At 46.0% G+C, this 24,065-nt stretch overlaps 1 protein-coding gene across 4 annotated transcripts in view; it reads right to left on the minus strand.

Moving 5' to 3' along the window:
• Positions 1-24,065, minus strand: part of GIGYF1 (GRB10 interacting GYF protein 1) — a 1,784,248-nt gene that overhangs the window by 781,807 nt on the left and 978,376 nt on the right. For all 4 annotated transcript variants that reach the window (XM_069645982.1, XM_069645992.1, XM_069646001.1 and 1 more), the window contains one exon: positions 20,790-20,956. In XM_069645982.1, the coding sequence (XP_069502083.1) occupies positions 20,790-20,956 (167 nt within the window). The remainder of the gene's footprint in view (positions 1-20,789; positions 20,957-24,065) is intronic.

The raw sequence follows: 24,065 nt of genomic DNA on the forward strand, positions 1-24,065 counted from the left end.
GAGGATACTGGTGGCATTAACATAAGACTCCAGTTCACACAAGACCAGCTGTGCAAAGATTTTTGCTGGAATATCAATTAAGGCTATTGGCCTAAAATTTTGCGGGTCGTTTAAAGCACCCGTTTTGTGAATTGGGATTACAATTGCCGTAAACCAGGAGGGAGGAATTTTCCCAATTTGGTACATTAACTGATAACATGAAAGCAAATACCGGTCCCAAAACTGGGGGTCATCCTTAAATATGCAAGGCGGCAGCCCATCGGGCCCAGCCGCTTTTGAAAATTTCAGTTGTGAAATTGCCCATGTGATGTCCTTGATTTCCCATGGACAAACCGAGGGAAACCTCAACTGTAAATTAAGGGACTCGAGCCTTCTCTGTGGTTCCTGCAGGTTGTATTTCTGAAGTAAAACTGTCTTCCATTCAGGGCCAGATATGGTGGCCACCATGCGGTTGTCTACCTTACCCAAAGGGTTTCATAAGCTAGCCCATTGGTCCCTCATGTTTTTCTTACAGAGCAGGTCAATCATCTGTTGGTTGGCAAGATTGTAAGCGGCATAGCACAACAACTTTAGCTTTGACTTAAAGCGAGCAACAATAACTTTGTTTTCTCTTTTTAGGTTTGCTGGACTAGAAGAGGTACCTCTTAAATTCCGAAGCTCAGCAATTTTTTTGAATTTTTAGATTGGAAGCCTCTGCCAAGTGCAGGTATACAGATTTTTGAAGGCTGTTTTCAAGGCATTCCTTGGATAAACTCACCAGGTGCGTGCGGATCATCTTCAGATTTAATTTGTGGATTGTTTCCATGTTCCGCAATGCTAGGTGCTCATCGTGAATCACCAAGAGATCCCAATTTACACGAAACACCATTTTGCGACAGGAACTGGGATGCCATCTAACAGACAAAATGCGCATGTCGCTTTCCACCATAACGGCAGACTCCATGGTTTCGTATGCATCAAACCTCAGATGTAGGTGAGTGATCAGCATTCGATGTTAATCAAACACGTAATCGATGAGACGATAAAGTCCCACGCCTCCAAGAGGTTTTAATGGCGTGGGTGGCAAATTGGATAGGATAGATTCCCCATGCTTCGAAGAAACTAACACATCGATTACCTCTACGAAAAGCTTGGGCTGCATATGGGGAGGAGTAGTCGGAAGGTTGAGTGGTGCCTTCCAATTCCAGGTATGAATTCAAGTCACCCCCAATTAAAATTTCATGGTTGGGACAAAGAAGAGCTGCAAGGCCCAAATTTCGATTAAGATCCTCTAGGGCCGTTGTGTCCAAGGAAACAGCACTCAGATTCCAATAAATGGACAGCAAAAGTAATGAGTGAATTTTACAGTTGGTGAAAGTCAACTCCACCAATATACATAACTGTTTTTTCCAGGGTACGTGAGACCACCTTCAAGGCATTATTGATAAGTATTGCGTTGCCACCAGAGGGACGTCCAGAGCAAAAACCTTGTGCGGGGGTACTATAGCATGTATACCCATCAAACGCGAGAACCTCCAACGCCACTGTTTCCTGCAACAATAAAATGTCGGGCCTCTGATGTGTCTTGACCCGCCCATGCCATGCCTTGAGGTTACTCACACCACAGCAGTTCCAGGATGCAATAGCAATACCGTACAGTTATGATTCCGAAGTTGGAGGTTTCATGGATGTTGCCACCTTGATCAGGGGCTCGAGCCATCAAAGACCAGTTAGCGCCTGTGTGTGTGAGGCAAGCTGCATGGTTAGTTGGTTAGCATGGGACCCAAAAGGGGCCACGGCAGGACCTTCTACTCGTGCAGTTGGGACTGGCATGACAAAGTCTAGCAAAGCCCAAGCTCACTACATATCTGCAAACAGACAAGGAGTAAGGCCCAGTGATTCAAAGTCGTCCGTAAAGTCCAGAATCAATTTAGTTATTATCTGTGATTGGACTCTACACAACACTCTGATTATTGTGGGTAGCAAGCTTTACCCAGTCCAGGTCCTTTGCTGATAGGTTTCTTAGCGATGGAATCTGAAAGAATGAATTCATCAAAAAGGACCTGTTGATCATGGCAAGGCCATTTATGTCTGGATTACTAATCCATCCAAGTATTACTTTCATCTCCTTGGGGGTTTCCAAGAAAGACAACCTATCAGCGGTTGGCTCCCCCAGGACGGTCTTTCGCACTGGATCTTCGACACAAGAAGTAATGCGAGGCGGTACCAAGGGTGCCTGCACATCCTCTGGAGTGGGAGCAGTAGCATCCTCCTCTTCTCTCCCCTGAGTGACAGATTCCTGTCCTACTGGGTCAATGAACTGACCCTCAGGATTTAAAGCCAGGGTCACAATCTCATTGGCCAATTTTGCGTTAGTTGCAGATTTTGTTTCTGCAAAATCTGGCTCGCGTAACCACTTTCTTGCTTTCAATGTTAGGAAAAAAGCAGTGTAGTTGGGGTTGAGACTTGGCAGATGGAATCCTGGGGTAATGGTAGCAGACACCTGCATATTACCACCTTTTAAGGCTTTAATCTGGAGGTGTTTTTTACTTTCCTCGTTCAAGTCATGAAGATCCAGTGCCAGGTCATCCTGGCTGTTCCCTATGCTAGTGCTCAATGCTGGTATACCTTCTATGTTGGTCTGGGGTCCTAGGACCTTGATCGCTTTTTTGCCACTTGCTTCTGTGAGGCCTTCGCAAGGTTTAGGCGTTTCTGAGCTCTCAGGGAGGACTTCTTCGTCTTACGAGACGTGAAGTGCCTTCCGTCTTGCTCTGATGAAGTCACCTCTAACTCGCATGGCAACGGAGGAACAACAGATTCTAAGCTGGTCTGTCAATAATGTCCGTGAATGCGGAGGGGCTGTCAGGTGTATGATTGATCAGCCCTACTAGCGATCTCCGTTCCTCCATATGGGTGGTCAGAGTCTTTCATGGGTTGCGACTTCGCAACCAACTTGAACAGTAGGTGTTCGACCTGAAGGAGACGATCATGATGGAGTTTGGCAACTTGCAGCAGATCTATGTCCTCGGCGTTGGCATGATCCAACCTGGCCTTGTGGACCCCTTGCAACACCTGCGAGTATGATCTTAAAATCAAGTAGGCATTTGAGTGCCCGTTTTCCGTCTGAGCCTAGCGACCCTGATGGAGGCAAAGGAGAGGCGGGTGTTGGTAGAACTACAACATTTGCCAGCATTTTTTCAAATTGTGCAAAGTAAAATGCTTTTGATTGCTCTTCCGCAAAAATGAATCCTTCCAGTCTGGCCACCTTTTCTTTCATAAAGGCTAAAGAGCCTTGCATTTCCCTCAGGGAACAATGGGTGAGCTCGTGGCCCTTGTCCAAAAGGTTAAGTATTCGTGAGATGACAGGAAAATTGAAGGGGTCATTGGAGAAAGAGCCAGAAAGAGAGACCTCTGGAGTTGAAGAGGACTGCGCCTCCTTTTTAGGTGCAGGGAGGCCAACATCATCGTTTCTCAGGGTGAAGGCATCCAATACACGGGGGAGGGGATTCCCAGGTGGATCTACATAAGCACCATGGCCAGTGTTTTATTCCGAGCACACCCCACCTCCCGATCCCCTCACTGGGGTAGGTGGCAAGTCTCTTCCAAAATCGCTGGTTTTTTTACAACTTAATTCGTCAGGTAGATGAAAATGGACCTGTTCGCGAAAAGGAAAGGACCTAGAGGCAGGTCAGGAGGGGCCCAAATAGAGCCGCACCCGTTTGCCCAATTCACTCATAATTGTGGGCGCCAGCATTGATGTATCCGAGACATGAGGGAAACCCTCATGCTCTTGCCTTGGAGTGCAATTGATGTCGTGAACATGAACAGCATCACAGACCACCTCCCCATCGTTTTCATTAGCTTCTTGGACAGAAAAAGTAGGGAGCTTCACAACCGCGGTGGAGACTGCTGACAAAGACTCCGAACACGCGGCTAAGTCCTCTATTTTGGTGGCATCAAGTGCACCTTCTTGATCTAGCACAAAAGCTTCCACATCAAACGAAGTTGGCATTGATAGTAGCAACTTTTTATGGGAAAGCAAAAGAGGAGAGGTAATGTTGAGCAATTTAGACCCCCTGGGCTTCCCAGGAACTTTTGGAGGAAGAGCAGACTTAGAGCCGCTTCTCAAGGCATGGCTCATGATCTACACTTGGAACAGGCACCGACAAGCAAAAGCTGTTGGAAATGTACCGTTGATGTGTTTGATGCTAGGGCAGCAGACAGGCCTCAACTGAGACCCAGTGCCACTATTCAAAAAAAGGACTACCACCCCTCTCTCCCGCTCAGGGATAGAGTCCTATGTGTATAGACCAAAGGGAAGGGGAATTCAAAACAGAACAGGGATCACGACAGAGGAAATACAAAAAGAAAGAGAAATGGCTAAGGACTTCACAGTGAGCAAAGTTATCAGTTGGGCTAGACAGTATTAACAGATACCCGTACCAAACATCACAACAGAGCAAAACATCATAACAGAGCTTTCAAGGTTGAAAAGGCGCTTTCCCAGTTGTAAATGTCCCAAATACAGCACACTTATCCTCACAAGACGCTATCTTTTTCTGGATGATAAATACCAGTACACCGTGGATCACCTGTAAGCACCTAGAGCTCAATGATCAAAGGTGTAACGCCCACAGTCTCCTGAGGCAATAGATGGGTGCTGATGCATTCCATCCGGCGTACACATTTTCCATCACCCCCAGCCACAATAGCCTGTGTCGCCCAAAAATCTAGATCAGCTTTACAAAAGGCTATATTGTTCCTACCGCTCTGTCCTGGTAACGGAACCCGTGTCCGGGGTCGTAGATGCTCACTCCAGTGGGGAGCGCCAGAGGACCGATGCGTCGTTAGCACCCAATGCCCACTGCTGCCAGTGATCGAGTACAATGTTATGCTAGCTCAAGCTTGGCATAGAGGCCCGTTTCGCCCCTGGGCTTTCTACCAATGAAACTTACAAGCCAGATGCATTGAAACCTTAAACCCGACGGCCCGCACCGCGAACAGCAAACAGTACTTGGCTTGTACTTTGCGGTGCGCGGCGCGCCGGGATGTGGATACTTGAAGGGGGTCGGGAGACGTCACTCGGCAGAGGGGACGGGGCCTCCTCTAACAGGAAACACCTTAGAGAAAATGGAGAGGGGATGTTAGACACATGGGATACCCAGCTGGTGTACTAACACAAACGCAACAAGCCACACAACTTCAGTGGCACACAACTTCAATAGGATCCAGTAAAACAGTACAAGGAGCGCACAATCACCTCCTACTTCTTCCTCCCTTCAGGGTCAGGTAGGCTGGTGTCACCAGCTAAGACGTCCTCCAGGAGAAAAGTCAATGCTGCAACACCAAAGCTGCTCCGCCCAGTCGAGGCTGCAAAGCGGCGGCAGTGATTCTCAAAGTTCCAAAAGCGGGGTGGCAGCAGGCAGCAAACAGTACTTGGCTTGTACTTTGCCGTACTATACTTTATCCTCACGGCTTTACACCAGTGTTGGGCAGCATTGCATGCAGTACCTTCTGGGACCACCACACCCAGTTAGGACTACAGTTGTAAGCAAGACCAACCTTTGGTATAAGTCTGTACCACACAGTTTGTTGGTAGCGAGCTGAGCAGTCAGGCTTATCGCAAGAGTGCCGCCTGTGCCCTTAATCATTTCTCACCAGCTGCGGAAAGGGCAGGAGCCCTTTTCACCCAGGTCTGTAGGAGCAGACTGACCCCCACCTCCCATGCCCTGTGCACACAGCTGATGGAACGATTTGTCTAACCTACAAGCAACGCCACTATAACACTCTGCGTGTTATTCCGATGTCAAAATCTCCCACCTTCAAAGATTGCTGAAATCGAAGCTGAGATCCGCTGGAATAAGCTGTTTTTCCTCCGCTCCACGTGCATCGCCTGACATAGAAATGGCCAGCGTGATGCGGGATCAAACCGAGGCTCTGACTGGTCTCTAAGCAACAGCGTTGCTTATATCGTTTCTACTGCCCCTGGCAGGCGGAAGCCGGCATCACAGAAGGCGGCCTTAGGAAAAAGGCCAACTTCCTGTTTGCCGCCTGTTCGCCATTGTAGCCATTGGGCCATCACTCTCCGCCCCCGTGACGAGACGCTAACCTGCTGCGAGTAAAAGCACTGCACCAAAAGACTAACGTACTGCTCCCATAGAAACATACATACTGCAACCAAATGTAATCTTTATTAACCGTCCTGATTATATGCCCCCTCGCAACAATATATTGTCTCTTGATGCTGTTAATGCCACTCTATCCTGTATTTACACCAACCGTCTTGTTAGAACGCACACACTCGTGTTCTTCCAGTGTTTATATGCCATAGCTACCTAACGTATTACTGTTTTGTTACTGTATAGGTGACTAGCACTGCAGCTACAGAGCCACCACTGAACGAAACAATTTTAGCCTAGCATACCCCGACCCACTACTATGTTACTTACATACCTCCACTCGATAAACAGTCTGTTTCTCATGTGCACCCTACTTGCATCAGTGCTATATGTTATGATTGCTCCATCCAGCCCACAAAACGCTCGCATCATTACCACTACCCATACCAACTCCCAATACTCAAACCCTGCCTCCTCCCACCTACTTACATGACTGCAGCTCAAGATCAAGTAGACTAAAGACACGCACTCCCCCCCCCCTATCCTCCCCAAACGCCCAACATCCAAATTTCACAGAAATCTTAGACTAGGCTCCCGCACAGCGGACAAATACAACTCCCAGCCTAACAGCCTACACACCACACTTCTACACGCTCTCCCAAATCACCTAAACCACTCAACTCTAAGCCCGAAAAAACAAAAAAGCTACGTTCAAATAGAAACCATGCAGCACCACTCCTTCAATGTGCGCTACTCAACACTCGCTTGCTCACGGCCCATGCCATTGAAATAAATGACCTCATCATCAGTCTAGACTTACATACTAGCCATCTCCGAGACCTGGCTACATTATGCATCAGGCCCCTCCATGACCTTAGCCATACCCAAAGGTTAGTCCATACTCAGGCAAGATCGACCTAACAAAACGGGAGGGGGCTGGCCCTCATCTTCAAGGAAATCCATCAAGTCCGAACTATACCCCACACATGTGAAGGTAATGCCGACATCCTATCAGCCAAACTGCAGCTCTCTCCCAACAATACTATTAACAGTCATGTCACCTACCGGCCCCCTGGACCTCCAGCAGATTTTCAAGGGCAAATCGCTCACCTTCTCAGCAACAACTTAAAACAATCCACGAAAATTATACTCCTTGATGATCTCAATCTAGGCTACAACGATCCTAATGACAAAACAGCAACCTCCTTCCTTAAGGACCTCTCTAATTTAGAATTCACACAAAAAAATCAAGTCTCCTACCCACTCTAAAGGCAGAATCCTGGATTGGCTGCTCGACCATAACTGTAACTCTTACATCACGTCCAACACCTTCCTCCCATGGACAGATCATAGCTGCATACAATTCACTATCCCCACAACTCCCACTAAGAAAACCACCTCACACAAACCAGCAACCTTAGCTAGAAGCTAAAAAAAAAAATTAACCACACCGAACCTACGGCCCCTTCTCAATACAAATGCCTAGCCCCGCCCTTCTCACAGGACCCCAACATCTTAGACATTTTCAAGGCCACACTAACGCTATCAACACTACTGCTCCCTTAGAAGTAAAGAAAGCAAAAAAGTCCTTCCACTCGAACTCATGGTTCACTGATGACCTAGCAATACGCAATAACAAACGCCAAGCACAAAAAAACTGGCAAGCTAACCCATGCGACATTACCAAAGATCTATTCAAAGATATCGCCAAAATACAAAATTGCTATTTTCAATGCCAAATCAAAAGCCTACAACCGTTGAATATCAGACTCAGTCTCACTGAAAAGAACTCTTTACCATCTTTAAGGAGCTCACAGCCCCGCCAATCTCCACTGACGAGATTATCAAAGACGAGGTGTGGTGCAACAGCATCCAGGCACCTCTCCTCAAAGAAATAGAGCTCCTTCAAAACAAAATCCTCAATCACTACAATACTTTACCAAAATCTAATCAGACCTCACAAGTCTTTACAACCCAATTAACTACCAACGTCCCCAAATTTGCTTTTAATGATGTCTCAGAATCAGAAGTCATAGACATTCTGAAACACCTAAAACCATCTACCTGCAAAGAAGATGACTGCCCACCTCAGTTAATAAAGGACTGCGCTGAACCACTTGCCCCACTCATCACTGCGTTCATTAATGCCTCTTTCAAAACTAGCACTGTTCCCGACAGTCTCAAAGAAGCATGGGTTTGCCCTCTCCAAAAAAAAAAAAACTACCCTTGACCCCACACAGCCCAGCAAATACAGACCCATAACAACCGTCCCCTTCCTTCTGAAAATATTACACAAAGTGGCACACAGCCAAATCCAACTCTAACTCGAAACAAATTCTATCTTAGGAAACAGTCTGGTTTCCTTAAAGGCTACGGGACAGAGACGGCCCTTCTGGACCTAAACAACCAAATGACCAAGATTATGGACACAGGCAAACCCACACTCCTCCTCCTTAACCTCTCAGCGGCGTTCGACCTTGTGGACCATAAAATCCTCACCACGCACCTCACTCACGCAGCACACTTCTCCCATCAAGCCACTGCATGGATCACCTCCTTTCTGGAAGGGAGGGCCATGAAAGTGTTCTCTAATACTTCCAATGCAGCTCCGACAATACTACAATGTGGTGTCCCACAAGGCTCTTGTACATCCCCCACGCTGTACAACCTTTTCACCAAGCCTTTATTTGACAAACTGGATTCACTTGGGATCGCATACATCAACTATGAATACGATGCCCAAGTGCTCCTACCTCCAACAGGCTCTTATCACACAGATGCGCTAGCACTAAATCAAATCTACACTACCATTCAAACATGGATGGCCACTAACTGCCTATGCCCTAATGGGGATAAGACAGAGATCCTTATTACTGGACAAAAGTCCACACTAGCCAAACTAGACCGTCTCTATGTCAACTTTAACAGACAAGTGCACCATCCCAGTTTTATCCTCAGTTAAAACACTGGGAATACAAATTGATGCAACCCTCTCCATGAATAGACAAGTTACCACAATTGTCTCCGCCTCTGCATTAAGCTGCAAATTAATTAACGCCATCAAAACTTTCTTAACCAAAGAAAACTGCCTCTCAATAGCAAGAGCTACAATAGGCACTAAACTTGACTCTTGTAACACTTCTAGCAGGCACCTCTGTAAAAAACTTAAACCGACTCCAGTCACCCAAAATAACGCACTCGGAGCAGCCTTAAACATAGCGAAAAAAAGAACACATCTCACAAGCAAGACAATCCGTTCATTGGCTCCCGGTCAAAGAGCGTATTACCTTCAAGATTCTCACCACAACCCACAAATGTCTCCACAGCACAGCGCCACCCTATCTCTGACACTCTTTACAGACACATCTCTACCAAACCCACAAGATTATGCTATTCTAACCAACTCACTGTACCTAGAATCAACAGGGCCAAGGCAGGAAGGCTTAGGATTCCCCTACATAGCTCCCACACTTTGGAATAAACTCCCCCTGCACTAAGAGCAGAAAGCTCACTCACAACTTTCAGAAAAAACCTCAAAACCTCTTTTCAACTAACACGCTACCTCTCGCTGCCAGTCCAATACATGAAGACAATGTATGTACTGTTGTGTAACTAAGTTATCCCTGTTGATGTAACTAGCACCACGATGCTTCTGGGCTGTTTTTTGTGCGCTTAACAAATACGAATAAATAGTGAATGTGAGCAGTACAAGTAGTTACACAAAGAACTTTCAAGTAGACACTTATACTCAAGGTTTCTTAGTAAAAGTAAAGTAAGTAGAATAGATAATATATACTTTCTAGGCAGTGCAAATAGTTTCAGTTCACCAGAATATTTCAATTCAAACCAATAGGCCAGGCCAAAGTCAATGGGCTAGTGTTCTGGATAGGAAGGAGCAGTTCTGGTATCAAATGGTATAGTCTTTGCAAAAGTTCTCAGAAGTAGTTAAGGCAAAAAAGAATCATTTGTGGGGTCACAAGCTGATTAGGCCTGTAAATTGGGAAAGTTTCATGAACTTTCTCTGCGAGAGTGGCGTTCTCTCAATCGGGTTGGCACAGTACCTTTGTATGAAGAAAACAAATGTTGCTGAAGTCGTAGTTCCTGGCAATTCCTGCAGATCTTGCTGTTCCTGAGCCTCAGTCGTGGGGACAAGAGGGAGGACGTTGGGGGGCTCCTGTACTGCACGGGATCGTTGAAGAAAGCAAACAAAATGGAGTCACTTCAGTTCCAGTAGCTGTAGATTGGAGAACACAAGCTGGTGTCCCTCTCCCCGGTTAATCCTAACCATCCTTGATAATGGTACCCAGGTGTCTTATGAGTTGATTGGTCCCACCAACTCAAAGGAAGAAGCTGTCCTTGAAGGAGCGTCTGTCGATTGGAGTTTGGCAATTCGGACCTGCTGCAGGGCTTCACCGGGCAAACCAACGGTCCAGTGGTTGCAGCAGCCGTCCTCTTCCAGCTCGTCTTCGGTTCTTTCGTTACAGTGGTCGACTTTGCCTTCCAGTCCAAAAGACTCGCCCTTTTAAACAGTTTTCTCCCTTTCATTCCAGCCTAGCTGTCACTCACTCAACAGGGTGGCTGTCCTTGCCGGACAGTCAGCCAGCCAATCACGCCAGAGTGCATTCCGGTCTCCTACGAGACTAAGCACAGTGAGTTTCAGGTACCTCCCTAACTTCCTACCCACCCCAGATACTCAGATGCCAAGGGCGGACTTCAGTCCTGAAGCCCGCCAAAAGGCACACAAAGGGACCAAACCTGGTTTGGCGCGCAGAGACAAACAGTAGAAGGAACTTTCCAAAAAGAAATGGCTAAAAAGACGACCGGGACCAGTTTAAACAAAGGGGCTTAAGGCGGCATCTTGGAAAAACATGGCTCCCGTGATTTATAGCTACCAGCGTTCGCGGTCGGGAAAAATCATGGTAGTTCGTTTTAAAACCACTGCCACCAGCGTTTTCAATCGGAAAAGGTGGCATTTGACTGCTACATGAGTGTTTAGACACAGGGGATACTATGTAATCCCCCCACCCCCGGCACTCCATTGTAAAATGGTGTGTGCTGGGTCTGTTAATTTGGAAAATACTAGTCAAGTCAATTTCACTTTACTTCTCTGGGAAACAGTAGTTTATCCCTGAGAAGGTATTTAAACCTTTGGGAAGTCTAAAAGACATCCCTGTGTCATCATGAAAAGATGATGCCTATGGAGTAACTCCATAATCAGAGCACAAATGTAAAACACACATCAAAACACATGCAAGTGTGGGGAAAAAGGCAAAATGTTAGCTTTACCTTAGTAACCCCCGGCAACTTTGCTGGATTTTGAGGACTTGATTTTCTTAGCTAGCGAGAGTGTGAGCCTTTTTTCTCCACTCCTATTTTGATGTGTTTTACTCTTCTGTTCTTTGATTATGGAGTTTTATATAACTCCCTAGGCATCATCTTTTCATGTGTGTTACACAGCACCCTCAGCGCAGTAACACACAAAATCCTTTTTAGGCTATCCCAAGGTTTAAATACCTTCTCTGGGATAAACTACTGTTTCCCAGAGCAGTAAAGTGAAATTGACTTTACTTACCAGACCCTCCAGCTTATGGCGATTTTGCGATCCCGCAAAATGCCGCGAAAACGGCCGTTTTGTGCAAAAACAGCATCTTTATAAAAAAACAAATGTACTTTTTTTTGTAAAGTAATCTGCAAAAATTCCTGTTTTAAAAAAAAATAATATTCAGGGTGTCAGGTTCTCAACTTTCTTTTTTTTTTTTTACACAAGAAATGAAATGCGCTAACACTTCACATCACTTGCGCCCCAAAAAAGTGCAGCCCAATCCACAAGGGACACATGAATGGGCACATTTGATATGAGCGCCCATTCAGGTGGCCTTTTTCACCTCCTTGATCAAATAGTGGCATTTCTGTCAATTTAAAAGCCCATCCCTCATTTCCAAGCAAGATGCACTTTGAAATGTGCAGAAATTGTAGGCAACCCTACACACGCACGGGATGTGGGGCTGCCACTGCATGACAGGGTCTTTCCTGACCCTGTCATGCCTTTCTTTTAAGGTATGAACCGCTGCTTTGTCGCTTGCATTTCTGTTCCTCAAACAGGATAAAAATGCATTTGTTTGGGACCTATTTTACAGTGGCAGGCACCTGGAGGGCCTGTCCTTGTGAAAGACGCTGGTAGCTTGCAGAACACTGTCGGGAGAGCGATTCTATTCAAAGTACTGTCCATTTTGATGACAAAAATCGACCGAATGTTACAATTTGACCTATTTCGTCCAGTACTATTCGATTGATTTTTATAGTACCTGAAATGGTGAGAAAGCTCCAGCTGGGGCAGTTGTTCCTGGCAGCGGGTGCAAGTCGGTGCTTCGTGCAGGGGAAGAGAAGATCTCGACGTGGAGGAAATCTGGAGGTCGTTGCACTGCCAGGGAAGAAACCAGTCGCAGAGTTTCCCCGGTTAAAATGTACTACCCTTTTATTCGCGGTAGTGGTGAAGCATGGCTATCCGGCCGCCGGGGTGCTTGGCACGGGCGATACGACCACGAGACGATCCAGGAAGGTGAAAAAAGGGCGAACTGGTTAACGCCACCAGCTCAAAGGAAGAAGACTCTCCTGGAAGAAGATCTTCTCTGTCGTTGGGAAGTGGTGTGTCGGTTCAGCAGGGCTCCACCGGTGGTGTCGTTGCAGGTCGGCTCAGCTTCTCCCTCTTTGGATTCTTTAGGTCCCGTGGCGACTTCTGAAGTCCCAATCCCGAAAGCCCTGCTTTTATGCAGAAAACCCCCATTCATCAGTCCTAGCTGTCACTCAAACGTGCTAAGTGGTGAGCCGGGCGGCTCACCACTGGGCCAATAACACAAGGGTGCGACTTAAGTTGCCGAGGCAACTCAGTCCAGGGTGCCTATTCCCCCTCCCACACATCCTGTAGACTTAAACAGAGTCGCACCACTTTTGGAGGCTTCTGTGCAGAAGTCCGCCAAAAGTGGAACAAAGGGCTCGACTTGGGTTGGAGTTACAAAGGCGAACACAAACGCCATTTTAAAATCGAGTTCTGGCAAAAAGACCCAACCGGGGAATAAATATTAAATAAATAACCAAGCGGTATCTTTAACATTGCACCAAAAAAAGTTGTGTGTTTAAAATGAATGGGAAAATCCCATAGCAAATATTCCGGTGGAATATTTTGAATGGTAACCACTGCTACCAGCGATAAACTCGACAAGGGGGGACTGGACAGTGCCCCCTTGAAAAACAGACCCAGGGGCAATCGAATTACCCCTACCAGTACTTCCACAATATGATGGTTTGTACTGGTTCTGTTCACAATTTAAGACTAGTAAAGTCAATGGTGACTTTACATGCCCTGGGAGACAGTCAGTCGCAGGGTATGGAGTCTATGTTTGGGGGTCACTATGACACCCCTGTGTTACTGCACTGAGGGTGCTGTGTAACACATACCAAAAACTCATGAAGCCCTATGGAGTAAAAGACCCCATAAAACACATTACATAGTCAAAGGACATTCTCAAATCTTGCCTAAGAGTGGGAGAAAAAGAGTCTCACTCTTAGCAGGAGAAAAAAATAAACCCCAAAAATCCAGCAAAGCTGCTGGGGGACTCACTAGGTTTGGGAAATTAGCCTATACAGAGAATTCTCCCTAACGGGAAGGAAGAAAGGACAAGCCTTCGGAAATGAAAAGGGTTCGTCCCGATTCCTCAAGGTCGGACGGAGAGAACGACCAAATGGACACAGTACCTCATTCGTATGAAGAAAGCTGGTGCTACGGCAGTTGTTCCTGGTAGTTCCTGCAGACTCTCAGTTCCTGAAGCTTCAGTCGTGGGGACAAGGAGGACTACGTCTGGAGCGATCTGCACTAACCAGGGATGAAGCCAGCAGCAGTAAAGCAACAGTGAATAAAAGGTGTGCTCCTTTAAAACAGGAGAGGGCTCTTCTGATGGCTGTCGGGACCACTACAGCTGTGTGCAGCCATTTCGACCCAGAAGAGGATTCTCTGGCTGTTGAAGGTGAGCTGGTTGATCCCATCAGGCTCAAGGGAAGATGACTCCGGACCGGATCTTCTCTGTTGTTCAAGGGTAGATAGCTCAGGACTGCAGCAGGGCTTCACCAGGATTCGGGAGTTGCAGCAGCAGTCTTCTTTGCTTCTCTTTGGTTCTTGCAGTTCCAGTGGCGACCTCTGACTTCCAGCCCAAGAGTCATGCCTTTTATGCCAAAATCCTCCATTCACACAGCCTGGCCGTCAATCACCCAACAGGGGGGTTGTCCGGCCCGGACAACCACCTCAGCCAATGGACACAAAGTGCGACCTGGGTCTCCAAGGAGATCCTGTGCAGGGGGTTACTAAACCCCTCCCTCACATTCAGCCCACCTAGACACCCAGACGCCAAAGGAGGGCTTCTGGGCAGAAGCCCGCCAAAGGCTGGCGAACAAATAAGGCAAACCTGGTTTGGCGTGAAAATTAAAACACAAGAAGGACTTTAACAAAAAGAAATGGCGACTAAACCCGACCGGAGCCAAAATAAAATGTATTTGGTGAAGCAAGTTTATGTTCGAAGGCTAATACAATAGCCTAAAACAGTACCACGTTTATGTACTATAATCGCGGTAGAAAAGTTAGGGTAGAGACCACTGCCACCAGCCAAGTCTTAATGTTAGGGGAGCGAAACAAGGCTCCAGGAGGCACAGACAAAAACGGGTAGGAACTTACCCTTTCAAATACTCCATGTAAGATGGGGTGTACTGGGTCTGTAGTTAAGAGACTACATAAAGTTAATGGCAACTTTACATGTTTCTGGGGGACATTCATGGAAGAAGATGACCTGGACAAAAAAGTAGCCCTGCTGCATTCCTGGATTACAACTACTATAGACAAAATAGCAAAAGAAAAACCCTTCACTCCTTCTCATAAACGGGCAATGGCAAAATGGTTCACCCCACTACTAAGTGACATGAAAAGGAAAAACCAAAGACCAGAACTTGATTGGAGAAAACAAAACGACGATGCAAAAAAACTGAAATTCCTCCATCACAACCGGGCATACAAAAAGGAAATTCAAAAAGCAAAGATGAAACACTATGACAACCGAATCTTCGAAGCACCAAACACCCAAAAACAACTCTTCAAAATAATAAACAAAATCAAAAACCTTCCAGGATGTAACAGACCAACTCCGTCCACGAAACTATGCAATGACCTTGCTGACCACTTCAAAAACAAAATCTCCACAATAAAACAAACCATACAAAGCAGATTGCCTGATCTGACCACAATCCCCATCTACACCCAGGAGCAACACCCAAACAAACTACGGGGATATACAGAAATATCAGTGGAGACATTTCGTCAAACTGGTGAATGAAAGCAATAACTTGGGGGTCACCCAAAGACCCCGGCCCACCAGATATGTACAAATCAATTCTTAAACAAGGATCGGCCCTGGAATATTACAGGAACGTCCTCAACCATTCCATCGCAACTGGGAAAGTGCCACAAGCCTTCAAACATGCATACATTAGGCCACTACTCAAAGATACAGCAGGCAACGTAGAGGACCTCGCCAACTATAGGCCCATTTCCAAAATCCCATACACAGCGAAAATGCTCGAAACATATATATATATATATACAAAACGACCCAAGATTTCATAGAAGAGCGTGGCCTACTAGACCAAGCACAAGTTGGCTTCAGACCAATGGGAGGAACGGAATCAGCTCTATTCTCAATATGGGACGATCTAAAAACAAATGCAGACTCTGACAACAGCACTGCCTTGATACTACTAGACCTATCAGCAGCATTCAATACAGTTAACCACGACATCCTCATAACAAGACTGGAAGGACTGGGAATAACAGACACTGCATTACTATGGATCAAATCCTTCCCAACAAGGAAAACGGAAACCGTACGGATGAAACCCTTCAAATCTAGCCAGAGAAATTCGACCTGTGGAGTACCACAAAGATCCTCCCCACTACTATTCACCATCTACCTGTATCTACTTATCAGAATCATCAAGAGCCATGGCCTCACCTGCTCCAACTACGCCGATGATACAGAAACCTTCAAAATACAAGACAACCTGGAAATAAACCTAACGTTAGAAAACTGCCTCCGCAATGTATACCACTGGATGAACGCCAACTGTCTCAAAATCAACCCAGGCAAAACAGAAATAACGATCGTCACAAAAAATGGAGGAGAAAACCACTTCATTCCTTGGCCAAGGGAACTCTGGATAACCCCAAAACCCTCAGCGATTGTAAAAAACCTAGGGGTCCTGATGGACAATCTCATATTAGAGCCACAACTAAACACCCTTCTCAAAAAAAGCTTCTTCCTCCTGCGAACAGCAAAGAGGGTACTACCCTTCCTATCGTTCACCAACAAAACCACCACCATCATTGCCCTAGTCATGTCCGGAGTAGACTACGCCAACAGCCTCTACTTAGGCATGCCAGAACGACGTAACAAAAATACAATGCATTCAAAATGCGGCAGCCAGACTGCTTCTGAAACTACCCCAGAGAGAACACCACACCGGCACTGAAAACACTACATTGGCTATCAATAAAACATTGGATAAAATTCAAAACAATGTACATCACGCACAGAGCGGTACACAATGAAGGCGCTGCATTCCCGAGAGACAAACTGTCTTTCTAAACCAACAACAACGCTCAGATCAAGCACCGACACCCGCCTGGAACCGAAACCATGCAACTAAAGAAAACTTGGATCTTACTTCTCTCACCAAGCCCCGAAAACCTGGAACAACCATCCAAAGTACATACGTAACACAAGAAACCACCTACTATTCAGGAAACTACTCAAAACCTGGCTCTTCACGTGGTAACTAGAAAGACCAGACACAGGGCATGCACACAACTATAACATCTATGAACGTAGAGAGACCCGGATCTACACCAAGCCATCAATGGGGAAAACCCCTACGAAAAAAATCTCAACGTACTAAACGGCTAACCGGGAGACAGCCGCAATATGACCAAAGACCGTATACATAGCAAGACAAAGACAAACACTGACGGATCATCAAGAGGACCATGACCTTAAACCATAGCCACTCCCAACAGACCTAAGACAATAGACTGAGGGAAAGAAAGCACTACACCGCGAGCACCAACATGGTGGGTGAGAAACCGAAAGGTTTATCATTACTCACCGTCCACCGGCCACCCAGTGGGAGGCGCAATGCCCGTTCACACAAAAACTACAACTAACATCCCCAAGGATGCTCACCCCACAAAAACCAATGAATCAACGGAAATATAGTCATGACAAGAGGAAATGTACGACTAAATACACAGGCTCACCAAGACAGAACCAACAGAACACCACATCTACCCCACTCCGGCCCTGAACCATACAAACCTTATCTGACCATTGTCACACCATTTAATTAGAGAATATAGATAATACCAAACCAAGCCACACACCAGAAGAAGGGTTCAGACGCATCTTTCAACCCAAACACTACTCACTATGATACACATGGGTCAGCGCAGCACCAACAAAGCGAGTCGGCCCATGAGGAACCAGTATCAACCCACCACACAGGGATACAACTATAATGGAATCAGAAAGTACCTGAATCAGGACACAAACCCCACTAACTTAACCCTCAATCTTCTGCATACTTAAGCACACAACCATCTCTCTCCCAGCAATCCGCACGCACTTTACCACGCCGCATCAACAACACAAACATCACCTATAGTACTCGAGGTCTCGCCTGATCCGATACTAGCACCAAAGCCCAGCACTCTGTATACCGAGCTGAAGCTGCCAACAATACATCTCTACCACTCTCCTGCTCCCCTCCTCCAGACTAACCATACCCACCCTTCCTGTTTACAGATCCACCGGAGCACCTGGCGACCAATTCCGTTGGTGATGGTGCGCTCTATAAGTACCTTTAACATAACAGTTGTCAGCCCCAGAAAAAGGGAGTTAGGGGGAAGTCTCGAAGACAACCCGGTGTCACTGCACTGAAGGTGCTGTGTAACACACAAAAAGTGGGGCTCATGGAGTGGTGTGGCTCCAGAGCCCAAGATCACACAAAAAGTAGAAATACACATGGCAAAACACATGCAAGAGTGGGAAAAAAAGTTCACACTCTTACCAGGTGGAAAAAAATAAACCCCAGAAATCCATCAAAGCTGCGGAGGGACTCAATAGGTGAGGGAAATTAGCCATAAATGAGAATTCTCCCCAACACACTCCTTGGGTTCTGCACTCTGTTGAAGTGACTCTAGATCTGGTCGTCCTGCTTCTGGAGGATCCTTAGGAGACTTCTGGAGCATCTTGCTGGATTTCAGACGTTGCACTAGGCTATTTATTTCTCGACCATTGGCACTCGATTCTTGCAGCAGCAAAGAAGTACAACCAGTCAGGGAAGATGGTCCAGTGGAGTTTATCTCGGGGTTAGTTGGTCACACTAACCCAAGGGAAGAAGTTGTCCCTTCCGGAGCTTCTCTGTTGAATTGAAAAAGGAGTTTCAGCACAGCAGCAGGGCTTCACCAGGCAATTCAAAGCTCCAGCAGGATTCAGCAAGCTTCGTTCACGGTTTCTTCGTTAGGTATTTCTCCTAGTGGTCGACTGCCTCTAGCCCTGAAACCCTCACCTTTTATGCAGGTTTCGCTCAGTCATGCACAGCCTAGGCTGTCAATCACACAGCAGGGTGGCAAGGACAGCCAGCCAGCCTATTAGGACTGGTTGCATTCAGGCATTCCTAGAGACAAAGGACAGAGGGAGTTTTGGGATCCTCCCTCACATCCTGCCATTCCAGGCACACTGGAGCCAGAGGCGGGCTTCAGGGCTGAAGCTTGCCAAAGACGAAACTAACAAAGAGCTCAAACCTTGTTCAACGCAAAATAGTAAAACCCAAGAAAGACCTCACAAACAGAAAATGGTGAAAAGACGGCAGGGCCCATTTTGACAAAATGGTCACCCATGGGTGCTGTACTGGAGCTCAAGATTCAGCCTGCGGTAGAAAAGAACAATGGCAGGAAGATTAAACCACTGTCACCAGCCATTTAAAGTAGTGACGGTAACATACAAATGTTATAGGAGACTGTAGGGACACAGGGCTATAAGGTAATCCACCCTCCTCACCCCCAGCAGTCCACATAAGATGTGTGTGCTGGACCTACAATGAGAAAACGGTAAGTAAAGTCAATTTCACTTTACTATTCTTGGAACTGTAGTTCAAACAAGAAAAGGTATTTAAACCTCATGGGAAATCTAAAAGGATTTCTCTTTGACACTGCACTGAAGGAGCTTGGTGTAACCAGACTCCAAAAACAGTGGAAACATAATCCAAATCAGGTCAAAACACAGAGTGAAAAAAGGTCTCACTGACTCCAGGGTTAAAATGAAAAAGTCCTAAAGTCCAGCAAAAGAGCTAGCGGTTTCTAAGGTTGAAGAGAATTAGCACAGAAATGAGAATTCTGCCTAACAGTCACATAAGAATCTATGGAGGGAAAAGTGCAAGAGCATTTCTTTCCTAACACAGTTCAACAGTTTACCAAGAACCAGCAGCAGCAAGAGTAACGCCAGGATGACCAAAGGATGCAGTGCTCCTATTCAGTGGTCAAACAGCCCAAGCAACTCCAGGAATTGGATGAGCAAAAAAAATGCCTTCTGGTTGTTAGAGAGGAAAAAATTCAGTCAGATTTATTGGAGTCCAAGAGACGCCACTGCTTTGAGAATGAAATGCCAGCACTACTGATAGTGACTGATATTCATACACAGGGCCAACATTTCACTCCAATTAGCCTCCATAAACCATTCAAAGCTTTGGAGACTAGCAAATGAGTGCTCGTCAGCTACAAGGCAAGTCATGTTTGCAGAAAAACTCAAAGGATGTGGATTTAAAAGGAATCCCCGACAGCTGTACCCATCAGACCCACCCACTCAGCTTCTTTGTGAGCCCTAGGCTGGAATTCACATCAGACATGATACTACATGGTTAATGATAACCATCCAATCACAAAAAATAAAGAAAGCACAGTTGCTGGCAACTGGATTTTCAAACTGGATGCTATTTAGGAAGAATACTGTTTCAGGTGAGAATAAATGGCTACAATTTGTGCAGCTACTGTTTTAAAGCACTCTGCCACCAACCAGAGCCAGTGGAATTGTATGGATAAGGTTACTTACCTAGGGAGACTAGATGCACCTTGGCGGTAGCCCTGTGTTTGAGGGCCATAACGATTCTCCAAGGACCACATGCACATAAGAGGCACGTTCATACTGGGTTCTGGATGGGACTAGCTGGGAAAATAAATTGTGAAGCAGCTGGGAAGAAAATACTGAAGCCATCAAAAATGTCAAGCAAAAAAAGTGAAGACTCAAAGTGGGCCAAATAATGGCTTTCTAAATTACAGCACCACCAAACAAGAGCATGAAAAAGCACAGTAGATCCACTCCAGCTACTTATGTATCTAAAATGAAAGTGAAATAATCTTAAGAGGACTGTGCTTAATTCATGTATCTGCCAAAGATCTAATTAATTGGAGGCCAAGGGAAGGAGCAAAAAAAATAAATAAAAAAGAACACCTGAATTATCAAGTTCTAGTGACACAATCGCACCACAAAACGTGGTAGTAGAATTATGCAACATGTTAAAGAACAAGAGAAAGTTCACACTCACCAGCAGCGGTGGAGGTGATGGCCCAGGAGCAAAAGGCACTCTTCCCCACATTTTGATAACTTCGCCCAGGGGCTGGAAGCCCTCGTCACAGCCTCTCTTCACATGGAGTGTCATGGCAAAATATCCAGCTTGGAACCACTCCGCCATCTCTTGCGTTGTGAAAGGGCCTGGAAATGGAACAAAGTGAATTATATGGGTGTGACGGGGACAAAACTCGGTTAATTCATGTAACCCAGGCATGCAATATGCACCTACTTGAACAGTACTGAGCACTATCACAGCTCTCCAAAACCACCTCATCCTGGCCTACAGGGTACACTGTTGTACCAGTTCTGGAAATTCCTCACTTTGCTAATATACCAAGACTCTGACCTGCAACAGCGATTTATATTTCTGCTTTGTAATGTCACAAAGCTTTGAAAAGGACTAGATCCTGACTCTCAGCAACTTCAAACTCTATGGAGACCCTCATAATGCTATGCAAGACAACGTATATCCTGCTCTGCAATGCCAACCCCCAGCCACCTCTCCATGAGCTAGCTGGAAAATAATGCTTACCTACAGTCGAACAGTGACAAATTTAATATTTGTTTTGGATTCACTTGTTTTTCAATAACTTGTCATCCAGCGGCCAGGTATGGAAATGCATCTTATTTTATGCAAAAGTGTGTGCTCTGGGCATGTGGGTCTTACATTCTGAAATATAGTCTCTGCGAAAACCAATGCCACAGCGGCATAGCTTTCTCCAAATATTAAAAAAAAAAAAAAAAAAACCCACAATGGTAATATTGGTACTTAATGCGCCTTGTAGCCATCATCTCTTTAAAATCACAGGGAGGGAAAGTTGGATTTGAACTTAGTTATTGGACTACATGAATATTTTAAGTATTTATTCCCTGTGTGAATTTAATAAGTTGACATGCTGTATAAAGATTTAAAAGGAACTTTTACCAAAGATTTCTCTTTACTGCACCTTTCCCTCCATCTTCATGGAACCGCCAAACTTTTAGCTTTTATTTTTGATACTGACCTGCTCTTTTTGCTGTGCAGTGAAGCCTTAACCTGCACTACACTGGCATTTGCTCATATGTTATGGGGAAACTGACACTTCCTCCGGGCGGTCAGTACCGGGACACACTGTTTCCCTTAGATATTTGTTTTGTATCACTTGTGGTAACCTTTTATTGTACAATCCAGCTTATACTGCAGTACAATGGGGTACACTTTCGGTTTTGTGCTAAACTAATACTCAGAGGATTTTTGGTTACTCTAGGTGTGATAAAAAGGTAAGCTGGTGAGAACAGTGACTTTTCCCCACTTTTAGCTTTCTGCGTTTGGCTACTAACTGTGGCTAGTGTCCAAACATGGCTGTGCCACATGGTTTTTTGATTTCCCTTTGGACATCTTGTTCTTTAGCCTTCTTTCTAGCCTGTGAGGCCAGGAAAAAACTTATTATGACTTCCAGTGCCCGGGAAAGCAGAAGCCTTTGGCTGGCTACTGGAAGGCTGTGTATGTTTGCTGGCAGGGTGTGGGCTGGGACTGTCTGGTCCCAATCCACAAACTGGTTTCAGTGTGTCAGTCATATGCATGAGGGGTCCCGCCAGTGGTCCTGATTGAACCACTGGAAGGGTGTGTGTGGGCTACATTTGTCATTGGCTAGTGAGGGCAGCTGCTCTTACCTAACTTTTGGGATAAGGGGACCCTTTCACCAACTCTTCAGAGATCCTGAAGAAACCTAAAAGGAGACTAGACTTATCTAGCTGCGGGACCTGCGAAGAAACCGGAGACCCGTCAGGAGGAGGCCTGGCTACCAACTTCTGCTGCTGTCCTGGAAGAGCCCTGTCTATCTTTAGCAGTCCTTCGAGGGAGTTGCAACTCGTGGAGTGGAACAACCATTCCTGACATCTGCTCTGTACCCTGTGAAGAAGAGCCTTCAGAAGTTCCTCGGGCCGCCCTGTGGCTGGCCAGCTCCGAGTTGTAGCTACTCTGCTGCCGAATCCGCCATTCCGTGTTGAGGCCTGGAACTTGGGGGATCCTCAGCTTGTCCTACAAGACTTACATCAGCGATATTTCGGAATCCTAGTGTCAAGGGGACCCAAGATAGGAGGGAAAGTCAGACCACGACAAGTGAGTACCCTTTGCGTCACTGTGCTGAGGTGACCACTGTCCAAAACACCTTGCCGGAGTCCTGAGAGGGGCCCTGCATAGTGTTTTTCTCAATGCAGCCACGCAGAGTCCTTGAACCAGCCAAGGACACAAACCGGAGATCTGCTCGAACATGCAACCCATGAGAATCAAGGACTGAGGCTGAAGGCAGGAAAAGCGACTTCGGACCATTTTCCATCGACCTGCCTGGTCCTGTGAAGAATCGGAGTACGAGGGGTGAGTTACAGTGTTAACATGCCGCTAAACTCCCTTTAAAAGTTTTGCTAACTTTTACAATACTTCGGCTTTGCAATTGCTTGCTCGCACAAGACTTCCGAAAGTTGGGGATGCTTTTGTTAGTTAGAATAACTTGCCCTCTAACCCATGGAATCGTTCACTGGACACCAGAGACCCTAACTCAATTTTTTCCAGTGTAACAAATCGTGTTGGAACTTTTCCTGAACTTTTGGGCATATGGTCCCAGACAACTTAGGGAAGAACTTTGAGGACCTGTAGTGCATAAACTAATCTCCACTTTCCTTTAAAGGGGTTTGATCTGCATTATGCCCTACTCTAGTCACCTTGTATATGTATTCTATTAGTGTTTTGTGATAGTTCTACCTGTCAGTAATCATTTTTCATAGGGTTTGGCCAGAAATAAAACATTGTATACATATTGTCCAAGTGTAATTTGTGACTACCATTGTGTGGTGTGTACCCATTGTGGAAGCTTCACAAGCTCACCACCTCTTGAGACTTAGCCTAGATAACTCGACACTGCTACCTTGAACTGGTTTGGCTACAGCTCCCAGAGTTGTCTCTGTCAATATAGGTTGGCTTCTATACATAAGTCTACCAGGCTCGAGAATAGAAAATCAATCCTAACGGCATGTTGATCAGGACCGCCTGTGTTTCTGGCTTAAAACCAGAGCCCCTAAGCCAAGAGTGTCTTTTTAGGAGTATTTCCTCCGCAATGACTCTTTATAAAGTGTCTGTAGAATCTAGAACGCTTTTCAGGATGTTTTAAGACACTGGTGTACAGTCGGTGGCAACCTTGAGAAGGTGTGAACAAGCAGGTTCAGGTATCGAATTAAGATGTTTTACGTCATCCCACTGAGTGCTGCTGTAGCT

The sequence above is a fragment of the Ambystoma mexicanum genome, chromosome 1p, assembly GCF_040938575.1.
Source record: "Ambystoma mexicanum isolate Mex_15411 chromosome 1p, UKY_AmexF1_1, whole genome shotgun sequence".
In the NCBI taxonomy this organism is placed as follows: Eukaryota; Metazoa; Chordata; class Amphibia; order Caudata; family Ambystomatidae; genus Ambystoma; species Ambystoma mexicanum.